Genomic DNA, 20783 nt, shown 5'->3' with positions numbered 1-20783 from the left:
TAAAGTTTATATGGTCATACAGAAAACTGCAGGCATCAGGCATTTCTTTAAGCCCATTCTTTAGATAAAAGCGAAAGCAAAGCGTGCTCCTCATATACCACTCCACATCGCTTAAAACAGTGGTCCCCAACCTTGGACCTCCAGATGTTCTTGGACTTCAACTCCCAGAAATCCTGGCCAGCAGAAGCTTCTGGGAGTTGTAGTCTAAGAACATCTTGAGGCCCAAGGTTGGGGATCACTGGCTTAAAGTACTTCCCAGGCAGTTTACAAGCCAATTGTGCAGGCTACACATTACCCTCCACCTCATTGAGTTGGGTACTCATTTTACCAACCTCGGAAGGAGCAAAGGCTGAGTCAGCCTTGAGAGGGCTACCTGGGATTTAACCCCGGATGAGCACAGTTTGGGCTGCAGCACAGCAGTTTAACCATGGTGCCACGAGGCTCCTAGATGGCATTAGATTTCAACTTCCACCAGCCCCCAGCATTTTGGCCAATAGGCAGAGATGATGGGAGTTGAAGCCCCCAAAATCTGAAAGGATCACATGTCCCCCACCTCCATTCCAGGCTTCTGAAGGCAGACCGCATTACCTTCTGGTAGGACTTGTCTCCATATGCTGGCTCTAGCAGGGCTGGGTAAAGACTCTTTTAAAGACATGACTGGATGCAAATCTCAGTAAACTAAATGCTCCTCCAACACCAAGAAACAGAAGAGGGTGGAAGGGCTTCAACTGGGAAAGATGTCTGTTTAGTGTCAGTAGACCGGATGTGGGTGAACAGACTGAAACAGAATCCAGACAAGGCAGAGGTCCTCCTGATCAGTCAAAAGGCAGATCAGGATAGGGACTTGGCCAATGCTGGATGGGGTTAAGTTTCCCCTGAAAACTCAGCTGTCCAGCTTGGGTTGCTCCTTGATTCATCCCTGAGTCTCCAAGAGACGATAGTGCTTTTTCAGTTTCCTATTTATTGCCAATTAAAAATGATGAGGAGACATTCTAGGGCAAAAGTCAACTCAAACATTCTCCACCATTCCCTCATTAATAGACAACCACTATAAGCATGAAACATAAAACTCATAAAAACCTGCATTTCATCCAGTACCATCACGACCTGAAGGAGCCTTGAAATGGATCCCTGGTATCCGTCACCCACCAGGCGTTGCAATTTCAGATGTGGCCGAGCTATTTTACATTGGTATTATTTCAATATTTTGAGCTAATTTTTATATTCACCGATATCAATTTAATGGATTGGCATTTTTGTGTCTGGAAGTTTAGTGATTAAGGCCTAAATCCATTTACAGTACTAGTCTCAAATAGAATAAGCTCCTTCAAGAAATGGGAGTTACCTAAGCGTTGACTTGCCATTTTAGCAATTGAGTCAATAGGTCTGCTCTAACTAAGAGTATCGTTTAGGTGCACACCTTTGAAACTTACAAAAATAGAGCCAAAACAAAGTTCCGTTGTTAGGAATGGCCTAAATCATTTTACTCTGGATTATGAATGGAAAGCAAGTTGCCTCTTCATGGATCATACGAGAGATTTTCCTGATATTCTGATTTACATTCTCTTTCCTGACTACAAAGCCCAACAGGTTACTTATTATCTGTTCTCAAGGTGAGATGATTAATCATAGTGTAACTACCTGTGAGATAATATAGCCTATTGTGGAAAATTGGGGACGTGGTGGCGCTGTGGGCTAAACCACAGAAGCCAGTGCTGTGGGCTAAACCGCAGAAGACCAACAGTCATAAGATCGAATCCACACGATGGAGTGAGCTCCCGTTGCTTTGCCCCAGCTCCTCGCCAACCTAGCAGTTCGAAAGCATGCAAACGTGAGTAGATAAATAGGTACCACCTCGGTGGGAAGGTAAAACTGCGTTCCTTAGTCACGCTGGCCACGTGGCAACGGAAACTCTCTTCGGACAAGCGCTGGCTCTACGGCTTGAAAATGGGATGAGCACCGCCCCCTAGAGTCGGACACGACTGGACTAAAAATGTCAGGGGGAACCTTTACCTTTATTGTGGAAAATAAACACAGAAGCCAGTTCTCTGTTCAAAAGAGTTTTATTCAATGAAAAACTTTACAGGTGGTTTCCTCATGTACACAACTGCTGGTATGAATTGGGACCCATTCCAGAAGCAATCATTTTTTACATTCTCCAAAGCATGGTTTGCTACCCATTCTTCTCTTCAGGGCTACTTTCACCTCCTTGTTCCTCAAACTATAGATTATGGGGTTTAGCATGGATGTCACCACTGTATAGAACAGGGCCAACAGCTTATCGCTTTCTGCTGAGTAGTTAGACTTAGGCCGAAGATAAGTGATAATTCCCGAACCATAGAACAGGGAGACTACAATTAGGTGAGAAGAGCACGTGGAGAAGGCTTTACGCCTTCCCTCAGCCGATGGCATCCTCAAAATTGTGTTAATGATGTACACGTAGGATATGAGGATCATAAGGAAAGGAGCAGTGATAAAAAGGAGAGCCACCAAATATACAGCAATGACATTCATTGAGGTATCGCCGCAGGCTAACATCAGGAGGGGCGGGATGTCACAGAAGAAGTGGTTGATCCTATTAGGCCCACAATAGGTCAGGCTAAACACATAATTGGTTTGTCCCAGTCCTACCATTAACCCCACTGACCATGAGGCTATTGAAAGTTGAGCACAGACATACCAGTTCATCACAACACTGTAGCGCAAGGGATTGCAGATGGCGACATAGCGGTCATAGGCCATGGCTGCCAGGAGGCAACATTCTGTGATGCCGAAGAGGGTGAAGAAGTACATCTGGGTAGCGCAGCCCCAGAAAGATATCTTTCCATGCTCCAACACCAGACTGGCCAGCATCTTAGGAACAATGGCTGTGGTGTAGCATATTTCTAACAGCGACAGGTTGGTCAAGAAGAAGTACATGGGTGTATGGAGGGCAGGATGCAACTTGATCGTGGTGGTGATGACGGCATTCCCAGCGAGCGACACGATGTACATGGAGAGAACCAGCACAAAGAGGAGCATCCGCATCCACAGCAATTCAGAGAAGCCCACAAAGACAAACTCACTCACCGGGGAAGAACGATTAGCAGTAGTCCATGTCCAGGATTGTCTCATCTGTAGGACATTGAAGGATCAAAAGTCACCATACAGAAACAGGGCTTACAATTCCTAGAATTATGGTTACAGAATTCTGGGAGATGTAGTTCCCAGATGCTATCTTTCCAAGATTTTGGTCACGTATTATCCACCTTTCCCTCTTCCTGCTTCCTCCCCAGAACATGGATCTACTTGTGGGTCCCACCCTCCAGCCTTGGAAGTCCTCACTCCTAACCGCCAGGATGTTTCGACTTGTGGCTGAAAGCTAGAAAGATGTAAACAACCTTGAATTTCTGGTACAAAATCTGGAGCACACTTTTGAATGATACAACCACAGACAGGGATATGAGAATGTCATTCTGTATCCATATATCTGTGGCACTCAGTAGCCTGGGGTTGGCTTTCACACAAGTGGCCATGTTCAGGTGGTTATCTTAAAAGTGCCATGTGTGGAATGCACCAACAGTTGCTCAGCAGTAATGAAATGCATTCTGGATTGTCATTCCCTTTTTTGTTGTTGTTCTGGAAATAAGCATCTTCTTGAAAGCAGTGTCCAAGGATCACACTGCTTGAGACAATCAATTTACAACTAGAAGCTGGCTGTACACAAATCCTTCAGTTACTGGATGACTCAGAGCTCAGTCTGTGAGTGGTTAGAGCTGGAAAGGGAGCCTACGTTTACTTTGCCGTGACCACTCACAAAACAAAGCAAGCTAACTAAGATAAGAAAAGCTCTTGCTAGGAGAATCAGGTAACTTGTACCCGTTAAGGAAGCTCCACTTTTAGGGTAGAACTGGCCATCTTCTATATTTTTGATCCTTTTTCTGTAAACCAAGAATGACCGCTTGGTTCCCTAGGAGGGGGATGAATTAGAAGTCCTGCCTAGGCTACGATGCACAGAATCCTTCTTTCTCCCTTGATTTGGAAGCAGAAAAAAAAGAACCTAGCAGTCCTGGATCTGTATTCAGATAATCACAGAAGGTATGTGATAGTATGTGTGGTCAAGTCACTTCTACATTATGCTGACATTAATAAGATTTTCCAAGTATGTTTTGTGTCTAAGGACAGATTGACCATTGTGATCCTCTGGTGGGTTTTCATGGTTATATGGCAGTATGAACTCAGATTTCCTGAGTGCTCGTCTGACAATCTAACTAATACACCATATTTTTCCTCAGAATACTGGTTTTTAAAGACATGGGTTCCAGCTGAACCTGTGAAGCTTTCTGATCAAAAGAGCTAGATTTGTGAATCGTCTTGTTCATCCTGCGTTCCAGGCTTTCCATATCTTCTACTTGTGGCTCTTGAACTGAATGCGCTTAAGGTTAAGCTGGTGACCTACCAAACATGACACAGATTTGGCCATGGCAAAGCCAGAGGTTGGGAGTTTGATTCCCTGCTGTGCCTCCTGGGAGAAAAAACCATCCTATGTAGCCTTGGGCAAGCTACAGAGTCTTTGAGCTCCCCCAGAAGGGAATGGCAAACCACTTCTGAGTGCTCTAGAACAGTAGTCCCCAACCTTGGGCCTCCAGATGTTCTTGAACTTCAACTCCCAGAAATCCTGGCCAACAGATGTGGTGCTGAAGGCTTCTGGGAGTTGTAGTCCAAGAACATCTGGAGGCCCAAGGTTGGGGACCACTTCTCTAGAAAACCCTGGTAAGGGTCACAACAAATCAGAATTGGCTTGACAGCACATACTTATTATTAGAAGAAAGCTACAACAATTATTTGCAGACTACCTAGGTATTGGATTTGCAAACTTCGCCTTCTAATAAACCCTCTGAAAAGTTTCCCTTAAAGTGCATGTCTAATACATGACAAAAGCAATATAAAACAGTTTCAAATACAACTTTTTTTAAAAAAAGGAATACTTTTAAAGGGAGCTCTAGATTCCACTTTTTTAAATCTCAGAGGTGACATAACAGGAGTAAGGAGGCAAACTCTTATTTTTCCAACATGCCAGTAGAACAGACTCATAGCTAGTTGTCTGGAGATGATGGAATAGGTAATACACTCCCTCCAAAGAATACCAGGCTGAGGGAAACTTTTAGAAAGTTTCAGAAAATAAAAAGAACATGGCTATATCATAGCTGGGGATCCCTCTAGCACAGTGGTTCTCAAACTGGGGTCCCCAGATGTTCCCAGAAGCCTTCAACACTGGCTGTGCTCACTAGGATTTCTGGGTGTTGCAGCCCAAGAACATCTGGTGATCCAAGTTTGAGAACCACTGCATCTAGTACATTGGTTTTTTTTCACCAATCTGATGTTGCTCAGAGGTTCACCTGCCATGGCACCAGGAAAATAGCCCACTCGTATTGCTTCTCCCCAGCATCTGACCTTCCAATGACAGACTTTGCCAGAACATAGAAGTGCTCTCTAGCTGTCATGAGCTAATCACTGTTGCTAAACCCCAGCTGCTAGTAGGGAGGGATATAAATGTAAATAAACAAATCTCAGCTCCATGAATTCATCCAGTCCTTTTATTCTGAAGTCCGAATGGCTGCTATTGACAAATGAGGATAGGGTGGGGGTTTTTTATCTGGTGTAAAAAGCTTAACCTCAATGCATTGCACTGATGGTTAATTCACATGCGTATCTCTGTGCAAGGCGGTTCTCAAGAGCATTCATAAGACTGGCGAAAATGAGAGAGCAATCTGTGTCCAACTCAGCTTCGTTGTGGACTTTTAAGAGTAGGATCCTTCTTGGAGGGGGTTACAGAAGTTAATCGCCTAACTTCATTCTGAAGGGAAATTTTAAGCTGGATGATTATTGCATATCCCTTAGCTGCATAAGGCATTGTTGGAGTTTTTTCATACAATATGTTAAGAATCTCCTGCATAATTCCACGGAGAACACAATCTGGAAGCTGTAGCTTTCTTATGAGGGATTTGGAGGTCTATGTAAATTATTCTAAAGCTATTTCTACATGGGGAAAAGAAAAACACTTCTCATATCTGCAATGACTCCCAACAAGCAGCACCCAAAATGGAGCCCAGAAGCAAAATCATGCTCAAGTGCAGATCACGGAACTGTTTACCAGTCTTTTTCTAAGTGTATCAGTGCTCTTAAAATATAGGTAGAACCTCCCTATTCACACTCATAAAAAATCATGCACTTACCTCTGACATGACAGGTCTGAAGAAAGGCTTCCAGATTGTGGCAACAGTTATATTTCTACCATCCTCTCATTCCCCTTGAGACCTTATCAATAAATCATCTGCCTTTCCAGTCCCAATTCACAAGTAATAAGGCTCTTAGGGTGGAGTTCCCACAAGAAAGCTTTTCCAGAATACAAAACACGCTGGTTTACTGCTGGTTGGTTTTCTGGTGCATTTTCAAGGACCATCTTCCATGTGGTCACATTTAAAGCAGTCTCTAGAGTTGCTGTTTCCCTTTTCAAAGAGTAAGCCATGAAGGCTTAGGCTGTATTTCTGAAAAAAATCTGCTTTTAAATATATATATTCTCAATGAATCTTAGTTATTTATCTGTCCCCTTTCCCCCAATACTGGGAGCATAAGGCAGTTCATAACATGAGAAAAGACACATAAAAACACAGTGGCTAAGATCCTATTGCGATTGGTCTTGCATAAAGTTACACTGCCGGGAGTTTACAAAGAGTTACAACAGGCAGTGCACCTGTCTGGCTGTGTAATTAGTTGCACAATCGGCTGCACAACTAAGCAAGCAACTAACCACACCACTGCATTCTCAAAACTACTTCTTGGATAAGACTTTCACCTAGACACAAATTTCACAATGGTTCCTGCAATCTCAAATTATGCAGTCATAGCTACACAACAGGATTTTAGCCAATAAGTTATTATAGTAAAATATACATGAGCAGATTGCCATATTAAAACAACTGGGGCAGTTTTAAAAAATTAAAACACATCAGAGAGGGGGGAAAGTGGTAACTGCCTAAATAAAAATATTTTTTCTGTTTGCAGAAAGACAAAAGAGAGAGAACAGTCTCGCTTCCCTTGGAATGAAGATCAAGGATGTTCAAGTTTATTTTTTTTAATTGTAAAAACTGCTAATCACATATTACTGTATAAATCAGTATGTGGAACAAATGAAGTAGAAGAACTGACAAAAGATATTTGCATTTATTTAATTTATTTAAAACATTTTACCTCACCTTTCTCCTTTAAAAGGGACACAAGGCGACTTACATAATTGAAAGACAATATTAAAAATGGAGACAATTTACCTTTACATGTACATTTACAAAGAGATGGCAGTAAAATGTGTTGACTACAAATGAATCTCAAGCTGAATCCGCAAATATCATCTCAGCTTGCTAACTGTCTCCATTCAAGAATAATTTTTGTAGTTTCTCTTACCATTTAAATTTTATAGCATCTTAGCATGATAAGGAGTCTTCTAGAACCTGAAAGCTTATCTTATTTGTATTTTTTCAGAAATCCAGTAAAGGCTTTACTCAAGCTAGAACTTCTACAGATGAATCACATAGCTGCATTTTCGGTTGGCTAAATCCAATTTATTTATATACCCACTTGGTTTGAGGAGACTAGAAAGTTTATTTACTTACTTACTTGAAGTGTTTACATGTCATCCAACTGGGGATGCTCTTAGAGCAGTACACAAATATAAAATAGAAACAATCCATGAAAATCACAAGTTTCAGAATCAGAAAAGTAAATGAGTGGAAAAGGCATCAAAGCATTATGGAACGAGAATGGTTAAAATTACTTAAGAGCCAGGAATATGGAAATCAAACATAAAAATCAAGGACCAGATGCCTCCCAGAAAAGCAGGATTCTTGATGCCTTCCTTCTGAGTAGTCCTAATGGGAAAGGTCAGCAGAGCTTTCTTGGCTAGGGTGGCTGGTAGCATCCAGTTCAGGGGGGCAGTGGATCCACTCCAGGTTTTAATCTGAGAGGACAGAAATGACACTTTGACCTTAGTCATTGCAGCAGGAACACAAAGAACTTAGGCACACTTAGGACTTCTTACAAGTGAAAAAAAAGTCAAGAATGAGCTCTATGTACAGTTCTTGCTATGTCCAAGGTAGTAGAAGGCGCAAGGGTTCACCATTTAGTCCATCTTTGTTGACCCCCGGGCTGAACATGGGATAGAGACACTCAGTGAAGATGTCTGAAAAGGTGTAGATGTGGTCCATGAGGTCGGCATCATAGAAGGAGACCTGTCCCCCTTCATAATCTAGGTACACGCCCACTTTCTGAGGTTTGACCTTGAGAGACAGCTGCTTGGAAGGAGAATCAAGAGCCTTGTATTCGTTGCCATTCCGCAGCCAGATGGCCCAGAATCCATTGCTGGGCTTGAGCGTCACTTTGGCTTCCTTCCTGTTGACTGACTCCTTAGCCACACCAATGTCCCAGCTGGTTTTATCCCCCACTTCTACTTCCCAGTAATGACGTCCTGAGGTAAACTCTTGGGCACCCAGCACACACACAGACTTGCTGAACCTCTCAGGCCCATCAGGGACTTCCTCCTCAGGATTGTCCTCCAGATATACACTATCAAGATCCTTTGAGAGGACAAGGTTAGGGTGGTTGGTGGCAGGATCCAAGGTTATAAGACAGGGAGCTGTTGGAATTAAAGCAGCAGGCAGTTAACATACATTTGTAACAAAAAGGAGGTAAACCAATCTCTAGCCTTCCAGGTATTTTGGGTTTCACTTGCCAGAAGCCTTAGCCAGCATAACCAATAGTCGTTTCACTACACCTGCCAGTATTCAGCAGCAATTCCCCCAGCTAGAATTCTGGAAACTAGACAAAAAATCCAAGTTCTCAAAGGAATTTCAAGATATTCACCTATTATATTCGCGAAGGCTTTCACGGCGGTGATCTAATGGTTGTTGTGGGTTTTTTTGGGCTCTTTGGCCATGTTCTGAAGGTTGTTCTTCCTAACGTTTCGCCAATCTCTGTGGCCGGCATCTTCAGAGGACAGCACTCTGTGCTCTGGTGTAGTTTGCTTGGGAGTGGAGTATTTATGGCTGTGAGATAGGCTTTTGTCCTATTCTGGAGATGGGTGATTAGCGTTTCTTGTTGTGGGTGTGTTGTTGTGATAAGGAGACATTATCCGTCACTGTGATTGATCACTCCACTCCCAAGCAAACTACACCAGAGCACAGAGTGCTGTCCTCTGAAGATGCCAGCCACAGAGAGTTAATGAGTTCCAGTGGGCTAAAAACTCACTGTCCAGCGAAGATCCTCCATACGGCAGCCATTTTCGGTGCCTGTATAGGGAGGAATCCGTCCCTAAGCACAGCAGGGGGGCATTTTGAGCACCCGGTGGCCATTTTGAAAACCCAACGATCAGCTATTTTGATCGTCATAATGTGGAAAATCGGTTCCCGAAGCAGGGAACCGATCTTCGCAAAGCAAAAAAATCCATTTAAAACATTGTCGTGAAGCGGATTCATCGTAATGTGGGGTAATTGTTAAGCGGGGCACGCCTGTACTTGTGTTCTCACAGTCCTCTGTGGCAGGTTGGCCTGAGAGACAATGGCCATCTGAAGGTCACCAGGATTCCTGCAGATTTGTAGATTCAACTTCTTTTGCAAGAGGCGGATGACTGATTTGGTGGGAGGAACAATGATTCCACATGGGGCTGTCCAGGGTGCTGAACCTATTATGGGGGTTCAGCTTCTATATTTTTAATAGCTTCTGTAAAGTTCATACCCATACCAGGGGCAACTTCACTGAGCCAACAAAATCAGGGTCGCCGGCCACCATCCCCACATCTTGTCCCTCTTAGCCAGAGCAGATAAGAACTGCAGTCTAGAACAGTGGTTCTTAACCTTTGTTACTCAGGTGTTTTTGAACTGCAACTCCCAGAAACCCCAACCAGCACTGCTGGTGGTGAAGGCTTCTGGGAGTTGCAGTCCAAAAACACCTAAGTTACCCAAGGTTAAGAACCAGTGGTCTAGAACATATGTAAAATCCATGCAGCTGAAGGGATGAGTGGAGATTTGGAATTGGTTCTCCCTGTTCTCAGTCCCATACTCTACCCCCTAGGCAGCACTACCTCCTACTAGGAAACAATGAGTCACATGACACACATGTGGAGCAGTGGTTAACCTGCAGTATTTCATTCTAAGCTTCTGTTTATAACCTGAGTTTGATCCCAACAGGGTCAAGGTAGCCAGCTCAAGGTTAAGTCGCCTTCCACTCTTCTGAGATGGGCAAACTGGGTATCCAGCTTGGTGGGCGGGCAAAGTGTTCCTTGCGTAATTATGTTGTAAACTACCCAGAGAGTGCTTTAGCACAATGATGCAGTATACAAGTCGATACCCAGGAGTTTTTCGTGATATGTAACACTATACGAATATCACAGAACATTTAAGGCTGCTCTATAGTGATCGTAAATACTCTTGTTACTTACAAGGTCTCAGATATGGCAACATATCTCTCCAGACAATGTATTGAATTGGGCCCTTATACTGCCCCAAGTTGAAACCACGGGAAACTGGAGGCAAAGTTGGCCACTTTTCCGCACTGAGACAGTATCTGTAAAGATAAACGACAAAATCTTGACGGTAAAAAGAAACAAACATGTGCTTGACTTTCAGCTCTTCTTTATCTCCATCTGGTGGCCAGTTCTGGGAATGCTGCAGTCCACAACAACAGCCTCAGATGTGAAAGTAGGGTGGAAATAATCTGTAGCCCTCTCTATAGTTGTCGTTATACCCGAGTTCATAGTTGCTAAGGCCAAGGTATGAAAGGAGTTTTCATACAGCTTCTGGAGGTCATTACCTCTCCATCCTAGGTCTAAGCACTTTTTTAATCAACATCTTCAGATACTACAAGTTCTAAATCAGGCTTGTCCAACCTGTGGCCCAAGGGCCGCGTGCAGCCCAGGTCAGCTCATAACGCGGCCCAGTGCAATTTTTTTTATTTTTAAAGAAATTCCAAAGTTTCAAGTTACACTGCCGGCGCTTACAGCCGGAATGTGGCCGGGGCATGTCACAACAGTAGAGGGGGAGAGAGGGAAGGAAGGAGTGGGAGGGGAGGGGACAGGGGGGCTGCGTGACTGCATTGCGCTATCCCCGTCAATAGGTGAACCCCCTCCCGGCCGGATAAAGCCACCGGAGTCGAAGCTGGCAGCCTCTGCTGTCTGAGATCGCAGCTACCAGTAAGTGCACTTGGAGCGGGGCTGTGGAGGACGGCTAGGGATGTCCCCCCCCCATGCAGCCCAAACCAAATGTATGTGTGGCCCAAACCAAATTTTCATCTTCTATTGTGGCCCAGGGAAGGTGAAAGGTTGGACACCCCTGGTCTAAATGATCGTTTGATACATGTTTCAAACTAAGAATTACCAGTTGCTACAGATAAATTTATGTGGAGAGATAGACCCTGTGCAAAGGGGGTTAACACCAGTTCTCAGCCAAAAAAATTATGCAAGAAAAAGCAAACAGAATGAAGCTATGAAACATATATTCCATGAGTAAATCAAAAGGTCAGTAAATACAAGGTCTACTTACTTCTCTGTGAAGGCTTTAATGTCCTGGGGAAGCAAAAAGCAGAAATTAGTAGAAGACGACAGACTGTCAATAGTATATGGAACTCTTGGTTACTTGTGATAGTACAGCAATTTTAAAATCCCTATTGTTTGTGTTCTTAAAGTTTCAGCGTTGTTTATAGCAAAAGCGGGCAACTTCAGAAGCCTTTTTTTGCCAAAATCAAGGGGGAATGGAACCAGATGTGGCTTAGAAACTCAGTTCCCCTTTTGAACAATTTGGGTCTGGGGTTGTTAAATAACCCAGGTACCCTCTTGACCAGGTGCATCGCCATTCCTGGATGCTTCCAGTAGCTGTGATGTACCCCATTTTGCTGGAACAATGGAGGGCCAGAGGACTGTACCTTGCCCACCTAGGCTTATAGAAATTATAAAATGATTCCTACGCCAATGTCTTCTGAAACATAAATGTAGGGCAAGAGAAGACAAAGGGGACTGCGATTTCTATCCAGTCTTTTCCACTTTTCACCAAAGGCATGCCCTCCAGATATTTTATAGTACAACTTCTAGGATTCGGGACTTTTAGGTGACACTGGCTGGAGCAGATGGGAGTTGAAATCCAAAATACTGTATTTGGGGAGTTCTGGGTTGAGGACGGCTGCTCTATTCCTGGACTAAGGCTTTTCAAAGTCTCACAGTGTGTCTTTTGCATCAGGATCCCCCTGCGTTCTCTCAGGACGCACACAGGAAAACACAGAGCTCTCTCAGCCTGAAGCCAATTCAATCCAGGCTACCTAAAGGATCATATCTCCCCATATGAGCCTTCTTGATGTTTAAGATCATCAGGGGAGGCCTTCCTCTTGGTCCCACTGTTGATAGGGAGAGCTGTGGCAGCTTCCAGGTTACAGAATGCTCTCCCTCAGGAGATCAGAGTAGCACCTTCCCTTTTATCCTTCCATCAACAGCTGAATACCCGTCTTTTCAGGCAGGCTTTTCACCATCATCATCGAGTCCCAGAAAGCTTTTTGTCAAGTAAAGACAGTTTTTAATGTTTACTCGCTCTTCGTTATTCCATTGAAATTTAATTAGTGTATCATTTAATTTGGTTTTTTTATGTTTAACTTATTGTCCTTTTAATTCTATTCTTTTTTAATACTGTGAGCTGCCTTGGGTCCCCTTATCAGGAGAAAGGCAGCCTATAAAGAAAACCAACAATAAAACAAACAATCCAGATTTACAATGGGCAACATCCTGTTGGCACAGTTTGTTGTTGTTTAGTCGTTCAGTTGTGTCCGACTCTTCGTGACCCCATGGACAATAGCACGCCAGGCCCTCCTGTCTTCCACCGCATCCCGGAGTTGGGTCAAATCCATGTTGGTCGCTTCAATGACACTGTCCAACCATCTCATCCTCTGTCGTCCCCTTCACCTCCTGCCTTCACACTTTCCCAACATCTGGGTCTTTTCTAGGGAGTCTTCTATTCTCATGAGATGACCAAAGTATTGGAGCCTCAGCTTCATGACAGTTACACCAGTGTAAATCGGTCTGCGCATTGCCTAATGATAGGGCCAGCCTGGCATCCCTGAACTCCAAAGGAGGATTTGAACCCACCACAGATACACTGAGGGAATCACCAACCTTAAGGAATATCTCAGGGTCTTGCTGCTCCTCCAGCCGAGCTTTGATCTTCACCACTTGTTCCTCAGCCAGCCGCATTTGCTCTTGCCTGTTGCGGTGGTTCGTCTCTAGTTCGCTAAGGAGGAGCTCTTCCTCATGGCGGATGTCCCTTCTCATGGCCGCCTCCTTCTCCAGGAGCCATTGGTGAAGCTCGGCGAATTGGGTTGAGAGGTGCTGCTCCAGTCGGAGCCGTTGAGCCTTGGAAGGAGCAGTTGCAGAAGAGACGAGAAGAAGGTGGGGAGGGACAGAGGCTCAGTTTCATGGAAAACATCTATTGCACATGGACTTTTCCAAAAGTTTTATGTCTAATTGATTGTGGGGGGGAGGTGCCTAAAATATTCTTATTGATGATAGCAGACTACTAGAAAATAACAGGTTTGCTTTCAGACCAAGTTCATTCTGCGCCATTGTGGCAATTTTGCTTTAAATACACTCTGTGTGAAACTTCATACATTTTTGTGTACATGCTCCTCCTGGTAAATACCTTTGTCCTATAATATATACAGTTTTGCTCATGCTTTGCACTAATATACATATTTCCTGTGCACGTTTCTTCATTAAAGGAAGCAAAGGTTTTATCTGATTTTTTTTCCCAAGGCAGAATTTGATCTTAACTAGAAATGGGCATGATCCAAATGATGAACCAGAAAAAAAAAAAAACAAATTGGGCTGGTCCATAATTCAGTTCAGGGATCCCATTTTGCCAAAGCAAAGAAAGCACCAAACTTTTTTGTTGCCCCTGTTGCCTCCCTACGTGCTCCAGTTTAGCTGATAGATGAGCAGATGTGCAGAGACAGCAGGCCGTCTTCCCTTCCCAGAACCAGCCTGCTCTCTCTGCGCATGCACGCATCTGTTAGCTGGGCGGCAGGCGCATGTGTAGAGATTGTGGGTCCAGCTCATGTAAAAGAAGCCACTTCACTGTCTCTGATGAGGGTGGCAGTAGAGGAGGAGGAAGAGGAGTCAGCAGCATCAGGACCAAGGAGGGAGGTGATGGAGGTAGTGTGAAGGGGGGGTCCCATCCCCCCCAGGACAATCCCCCCCCCCAAAAAAACCACAAACCAGTTCACTTGGGGGGTGATGGTTCATGGCCCATGACTGGCTACCCATGAACCATGAAGCATTATTAACCACTAGTTTTCTGCTTTGTGTCCTTCTAAGATTCTTAACCTTTAGAAACGTGTGGATTTTGGAGTGCAACGGTATCCCTCTTATTGTATACGATCAGAGAGTGCAAATTAGGTAAGTTCATACCGAAGTGCATGACCAAAGTTGTCCTCCATCCTTATACACCATGGACAAAGTGTTCAATAATTATAATAAAGCTGAAAGATGCTGACAATTTGCAATTAACTGCATTTTAGGGGCCAACTACCCCTAAAGGAAGGTAAAGTTTCTGCGGAGATTGGCAGCTGCTGTACAGCACATTTCCCAACAGCACGGATAAACAAAGGCCTGCTTTTCTCTCCAGCTGCATGATGAAGCACGCTGAGGGGAGAAGTGGACCTAACGCTTGGCTGGCCCCATGAATTGGAGAACAGGCCCTCGGTTGTCACTTGTCATGGATGCTAAACTGCCTGAAATTCTCCTTTCTACACAAATATTACAGGAAGAGGATTCCCCTGCTTCGTTCCATGTGGCCAGCTTACTCCAAGCAGAGCTAAGGAGGTCAGCAACAGGAAAGACGGTAAGAACTCACTGTAATTTCTGGAACTTTCTGGGCACTTTGCTCTTGTAGGGCTTTTGCAGCCTGGACTTTGGCTTCCAGCTCGGTTTGAGAAGCTGTTAAGAGACCCTAGAAAAAAGCACATAGACACCACTAGGTATAAAAAACAAATTCTATTAGCTTTCTTGCCGTTGTGGTTCCTCTACACATGCCTAGTGATGACTTCACGGTGGGCATGGAGGCTGGACTTTTGAGGACAGCCATCAGAAAAAGTTACATAGATCTGGAGGCAGACAGTCCCTCATTCAGACCATATCTCTTCAAACGCAACAGCCAGGCATGCGTTGTTCCACATTGCCACTTGTTTAGACAGACCTCTCTTCCTGGAACCATACTCCTCCATTATTGGGGGATGGTGGGGGAGAGAATGAAAGAACTTAAGGATATAAGAAGTCACACTGGATGACACCCAAGGCCTATCTGATCTAAAAGATTAGAGGAGAACCACGTAGTCACTTCCCGTTGAGTTGCGTAATTTGAGCCCCAACGGGGAGAGAATTCTAGTTTTATTGACAAATGCCAATTCAAGCTGCTGCTTATGTAATTGCTATCCATACACTTCGAGAGGAGCAACCAACCCCGCCCACCTCTGTCATCACTCTTTCCACATGGAAAACAATGCATCTGAAGAGCAAAAGCTCTTCCTTGTGTTTAAGCTGTACCGTAAGAAAAGAGAGATCTAAGCTGGATTCTAACTTGAATCAAGGGGCCACAAGCATGGGGAACATGTGGTCTCCTGTAACCCTAGCCCTTGTCTGATATATATATATACACATACACACACACACACACACACACAACTCACATGTATCCTTTAGGGCAGTGGTCCCCAACCTTGGGCCTCCAGATGTTCTTGGATTTCAAGTCCCAGAAATCCTGGCCAGCAGAGGTGGTGGTGAAGGCTTCTGGGAGTTGTAGTCCAAGAACATCTGGAGGCCCAAGATTGGGTACCACTGATTTAAGGTATATGAAAGACAAATTTGCCATGTTTAGGAGGAATCACAATTCCGTCCTTCCTTCCTTTATATGTCCTCTCACAACCTCACTCCCACCCATAAATGTCCTTCTTTTGGAAACATATATAAGCCCCCTCACCCTCTCTCTCTAAATCCCCTCATATCCTCTAGAGAGAGAGAGAGCGGGAAAGCGGGAGAGGGTGTGAGCAGGGTTTTCTATTCAAAAATGTTTTAAAAGAAAAATATTGTAGGTGGGTGGGAAGCAGAAGGAGGTGTGGTCCTCCAGGGTCCATGGGAGAAGAGATGAAGATTTCCCCAGCCTAGACTACAATATTCACTGAGTGACCCTCAATGTCTAGCATTACAGTATTGGTGCCACATCCTCAAGTGGGCAACAAGTCACTCAATTCACAGGACTACAGCGCCCCCTACTGACCTTGTAACACTCCACCGCTTCCTCCAGAGGAAGGCACTGGTGTCCCCAGTGGTCTAGATGCAAAGCCCTCACAAGGCAGCCATCCTCAGCGCAAAATAGCTTCTCTCCTTGTATCTCCTCGTCGCCTCCATTCTCCCCAGGCTCAGCATCCTCATCGCTGGCATGAGCAGAGAGAGACTCCATGGCCTTCTGCGCCAGCTGGCCCAGCACCCGATTAGCCGTGAACTTGCCCCCTGGGATCTCACGCCGACACTCTGGGCAGGTGGGGGGTGGCACGTGCTCTCTGCCATGGGAGGGGGTCTCCGCCCAATATCGGGCAATGCAGGCTTGGCAATAGTTATGTCCACATTCCAGCATGACGGGATTCAAAAACAGCTCCAGGCAAATGGAGCAACGCAGATCTTCCGCGAAATGTTCTACTGTTGTCGGGGCCGCCATGTTGGAGAAACAGGGAAGTTGGCTAACAAAGAGCCTCCACACCTTCCCACAGCCCTACCCTGTCTATTTATTTCTTCTTCACCTTCTCCGACTCCACAGTTGTTTCTTCCCACTACATCCAGAGTCCTTTTTCTTCTGCAACCTTTTCATATCCTCCTTTCCTAGGTACCTATTCTGCTCCAACTTTTAATCCTTCCTTTTTCCTATATTTTTGGGCCCCAGTAGGCGAAAATAATTCATTCCCTGAATAATTCCTTCTCCTACCTTCATCACTCCCCTTTCTTCTTCTTCCACTCCCCCTCTTCACCTGGTTATCTTTTAAAAGCTACGCCCATTGATTCTGTTTTCAGGACTTCTGTTTTTTTCTCGTTCGGCTGTTATTCCGTAGTGCTCCTCCGTTTTCTGTCTCTCCGAGTCCTCACCGCTGCAGACTTCCCTTATCCTTGCCCAGCCAGAACAAGTTGCAACACAGCCTCAGAGGAATTCTTACGATACCAGGTAGTTTAAGAAAGGGTCGGAAGTCTAACTGGCACACCCCTGCAATCTGAGCCTCTTGTATGCTCTCTCCCTGACACCTTTCTCTTTCCCCCCCACCCCACGGAACCGCCTTCCCTCCTTTCTGCCAGCCTCTTTCTTCGAGATAAGCATAAGGATGTCTCATCCAGGATGATTCAGAAATGAAGTATCTGCCACCACCCAAGCCTTTGGAAGGTGCTCCAAGAGGTTTTGATACCACCAAACTAGTTGTGAGGGAACTGCACAGAGAAGGGTTTGGAGGTTGTCTCGGAACAGAGAATCCTGAATTTCTCTCTAGAGGAGAAATGATGTGATCGTTCCATCCCAAGAACAGCAGACATGCATGCTTTAGTTCCCTCCAGAAGGGAGATCTGCAGATGAAAAGCAGACAACCTCAAAGAAAAAGACCATCTAGCAGGTTAGGGGGAAGCTGGAAAGGTCCATAGGCTTTTTTCCCCTCTCTGCTCAGGTTTCTCCCCCCCTCCCCCATTGTCTGTTGGAAGGAGTGAGTCTGTTGAGGCCTGTTGCTGCAAGCAGTCATGTTTGTTCCCAGTTGGCTGTTTGATTGCTTCAGCTGCAAGTAAATGAAATATTTTTATTCTTTCTCTTGCTAACGTCTCAGAGTGAGTTACTGCAACTCTCGTCAGCTGGAAGTGACAGGGTAACTAGTTTTGTTGCCTGCTTTAGTAGTGATGTTTCTACCACTACACCTGGCTTGTATATTTGTAAGGACACCATAAGGGGGTAAGCAATGAAACAAGAGCACTTCTTTGACAATTTTCATCTGGTTTTCTCCCTTGTTTGCCCCATGAAATAATTGACAACAAAGAGCTTCCATAATCATAGAGTAATTGAGTTGGGAGGCGTTCATAAGGCCATCGAGTCCAACTCTCTGCTCAATGCACGAATCCAAATCAAAGCAAATCGGGCAGCTGGTTTCCAATTTTCTCTTGAATGTCTCCAGCAATGGAGTGCTCACCACCTCCCAAGGTAAATGGTTCCATTGTCGTACTGTTTCAACAGTTAAGTTTTTCCTGATATACAGCCTAAATCTGACTTCCTATAGCTTGAGCCCATTATTACATGCCCTGTATTCTGGGATGATTGAAAACAGATCCTGCCCCTCCTCTGTATGACTACCTTTCAAGTATTTGAAGAATGCTATCATATCTCCCTTTGTCTTTTCTCAAAGCTAAACATGCCTCGTCTAGATCAGTGGTTCCTAACCTTGGGTAACCCAGATGTTCTTGAACCACGACTCTCAGAAATCCTGGCCAGCACAGCTAGTAGTGAAGGCTTCTGGGAGTTTTAGGCCAAGAATATCTGGATTGGGAACCACTAATCTAGACCATTGTTGAAAAACACTGTTGGGAAAACCCATTCCAGTTGAAGAGTTCCCCTAAAATGGAGGAAAGGGGATTTGCTTCTGGACAAGGAAGGAAGATATTCTGGTTTGAACTTTTTAAGGAACCAGTTATGCCATTCATTCCCTTGACACAAAAGTCTCCATTATTACGTTGAATGTCACAGGCTTCATGTTTCCCTCATGAATAAGTTCATTGTCTCTCTCTGGTATTGCAGTTTTGTGAAGATTCAATTCACCTGATCCCTGAAGGCATAAGCATTGTTGATTCACGCGGTGATTCAGGAATTGAAGCATGGATTCTGTGTTTGTGTGGGGTTCTCTCTGACTCAGTGACTGTGTCTTTCCCTCACGTCCCACAAGGGGAAGTCCAATTTATGAGGGAAAATGGGAGGATCCTTGCTGAGTTTCAGCTTCAACCTCCAGCCTTTCCTAAACTCAGGTTTAGGAAAGGCTGGAGGGTGACCTTTCCCCTGTCCCTTGAATCGGTTGCACAACCCTCACACACCCTGGTTCCCATTGGGTAACTCTCATATATGAGCACATAGAAATTGCACACTGAAAATGCAATTACTCTGAAATGAAATGAAAATACTCTGCCGCCCAGAGTAGACTATTTGTCTAGATGGGCAGGGTATAAATCTAATAAAATAAATAATAAAAATAAAATGCAGTCAGGTCTGGGAAGAAGCACTTCAACACAACTGTCTCTAACATGGGGATTGCACACCCTGAGCTGAAATGTACCTCAGCAGCATTGCAATAAGTCAATACTCAACAACAGGAAATTCCCTCACTTTGATGCTGATTTTTTTAAAAACACATTTGGGACAAATCCACAACTTATTCTAAGCTTCTCTTCAAGGGATTTGGAAGAACAAAAACGGGAAGGAAAGGCGAGGCACAGAATACTGGCAGTAAGATCATCCTCGCCATTCAAAACTGGGCTTCCCAGCCATGACTTTATGGGGCTTTGGCAAAACCATGTGCTTCATTTGTATTCCTGAGAATTAAGATAACACATCACAGAATAAGTAGTAGAATTGAGAGTCTTATAAAAATAAATCACATGAGCGAATCCAACAATGAAGATTACAATGGCGGGGGGGATGATTTTTTTTTTCAGATCTTGTCCTTATTCATTCTTTACCTTTGCTTCTCAATACTTTTTTTTTTTTTTTTTTTTTTTTGCACCAAGAATTGGTTTTGAAAGATCATCTAAGATTTTAGATCCAGGAAATGAAATAGGGATGGAAGAGAAGATTCCAAGGCACCAAAGAGTATATTACAATAGCTGTTAACAACTCAGCAATCTGCTGAACTGTTGGCTTCTATCATCCTATCATCCCCAGCCACCATGGCCCATGCTGGCTAAAGATGATGGGTGTTACAAGCCCAGCACTTCCCCAAATTGGGGAAGGCAATTCTATACTACAAAGAGGTTGTAGAGAGTATGTTGGCAACTCCGTCTCCCACCCTCTGGCCTTTCTGACTTGCACATTAAATCTACCAAGCAGGCTATGAGGTTGAGCTCCCTTGAATATCGCCTCAAGCTGTAGCAGTAAATATCTGTGACACCCTTTACATGTCTAGACAGAGCAAGATTTTGCTGTTGGCTAATCTCATTCTCCCTTTCATGCGTGTGTTTGGTCAAAAATGCCAAGTGACGTATCCATAACAAATCTGGCAATAATTCGCCCAAGGCCTCCTTGATCTGTTGCATAATGCGGATATTAATTCCACTTTGGAGCAGGTCACATTTCAAAGCACAAGAAATTTCCAGCAGGCATCTGCTTGAATCTCTGCAAATATATCTATCTCTATATATATAAACAAGATGTATATATCTTAACAAGAAAACAAAGTAATGCATATTCCTATATTTGCAGAGATGCAGGAATATGCATTACTGTACTTTGTTTTCCGGAAAAACATCATTTTCATCAAGCAAGGTGAGAATAATATTTGATTTGATCTCCCTTGAGTTGATTTGATCTCCCTTGAATGGATTTGTTCCATTTAAGCCATGCAGGCATCTCTCGAGTCATCTGCAAACTTCTCTATCCTTTTCGCCTACTCATCTGAAATATGCAGGTAGTAGAATGGGGGGAACCACTTAAACGAAGGGGGGG

General features: G+C 44.3%; 2 protein-coding genes and 1 long non-coding RNA gene across 3 annotated transcripts in view; all 3 read right to left on the bottom strand.

Moving 5' to 3' along the window:
- Nucleotides 1-20783, bottom strand: part of LOC144583411 (uncharacterized) — a 409702-nt gene that overhangs the window by 224360 nt on the left and 164559 nt on the right. The window lies entirely within an intron of this gene.
- LOC110071052 (olfactory receptor 10AG1-like) lies at nt 2053-6235 on the bottom strand. The gene has a single exon (XM_078377125.1). The coding sequence runs from the start codon at nt 3112-3114 to the stop codon at nt 2143-2145; it is 972 nt and encodes a 323-aa protein (XP_078233251.1). The 5' UTR covers nt 3115-6235; the 3' UTR covers nt 2053-2142.
- On the bottom strand, nt 7197-19829 carry LOC110086380 (zinc-binding protein A33). Its single transcript, XM_020807260.3, has 6 exons — nt 16335-19829; nt 14916-15011; nt 13181-13417; nt 11568-11590; nt 10469-10593; nt 7197-8668 (listed from the first exon to the last, which is right to left on the bottom strand). The coding sequence occupies exons 1-6, from the start codon at nt 16770-16772 to the stop codon at nt 8118-8120; spliced, it is 1470 nt and encodes a 489-aa protein (XP_020662919.2). The 5' UTR covers nt 16773-19829; the 3' UTR covers nt 7197-8117.

The sequence above is a fragment of the Pogona vitticeps genome, chromosome 6 (assembly GCF_051106095.1).
Source record: "Pogona vitticeps strain Pit_001003342236 chromosome 6, PviZW2.1, whole genome shotgun sequence".
Taxonomy (NCBI): domain Eukaryota; kingdom Metazoa; phylum Chordata; class Lepidosauria; order Squamata; family Agamidae; genus Pogona; species Pogona vitticeps.
This window is presented reverse-complemented; position numbering and strand designations above follow the sequence as displayed.

Excerpts from the sequence above, each read along its gene's own strand:
- LOC110086380 (XM_020807260.3), bottom strand. The coding sequence starts at position 16,772 with ATGGCGGCCCCGACAACAGTAGAACATTTCGCGGAAGATCTGCGTTGC. Across the intron at positions 15,012-16,334 it reads AAGCGGTGGAGTGTTACAAG|GGTCTCTTAACAGCTTCTCA; the intron begins GTCAGTAGGGGG and ends GCTTTTTTCTAG. Across the intron at positions 8,669-10,468 it reads GTTGCCATATCTGAGACCTT|CTCCCTGTCTTATAACCTTG; the intron begins GTAAGTAACAAG and ends TAATTCCAACAG.
- LOC110071052 (XM_078377125.1), bottom strand. The coding sequence starts at position 3,114 with ATGAGACAATCCTGGACATGGACTACTGCTAATCGTTCTTCCCCGGTG.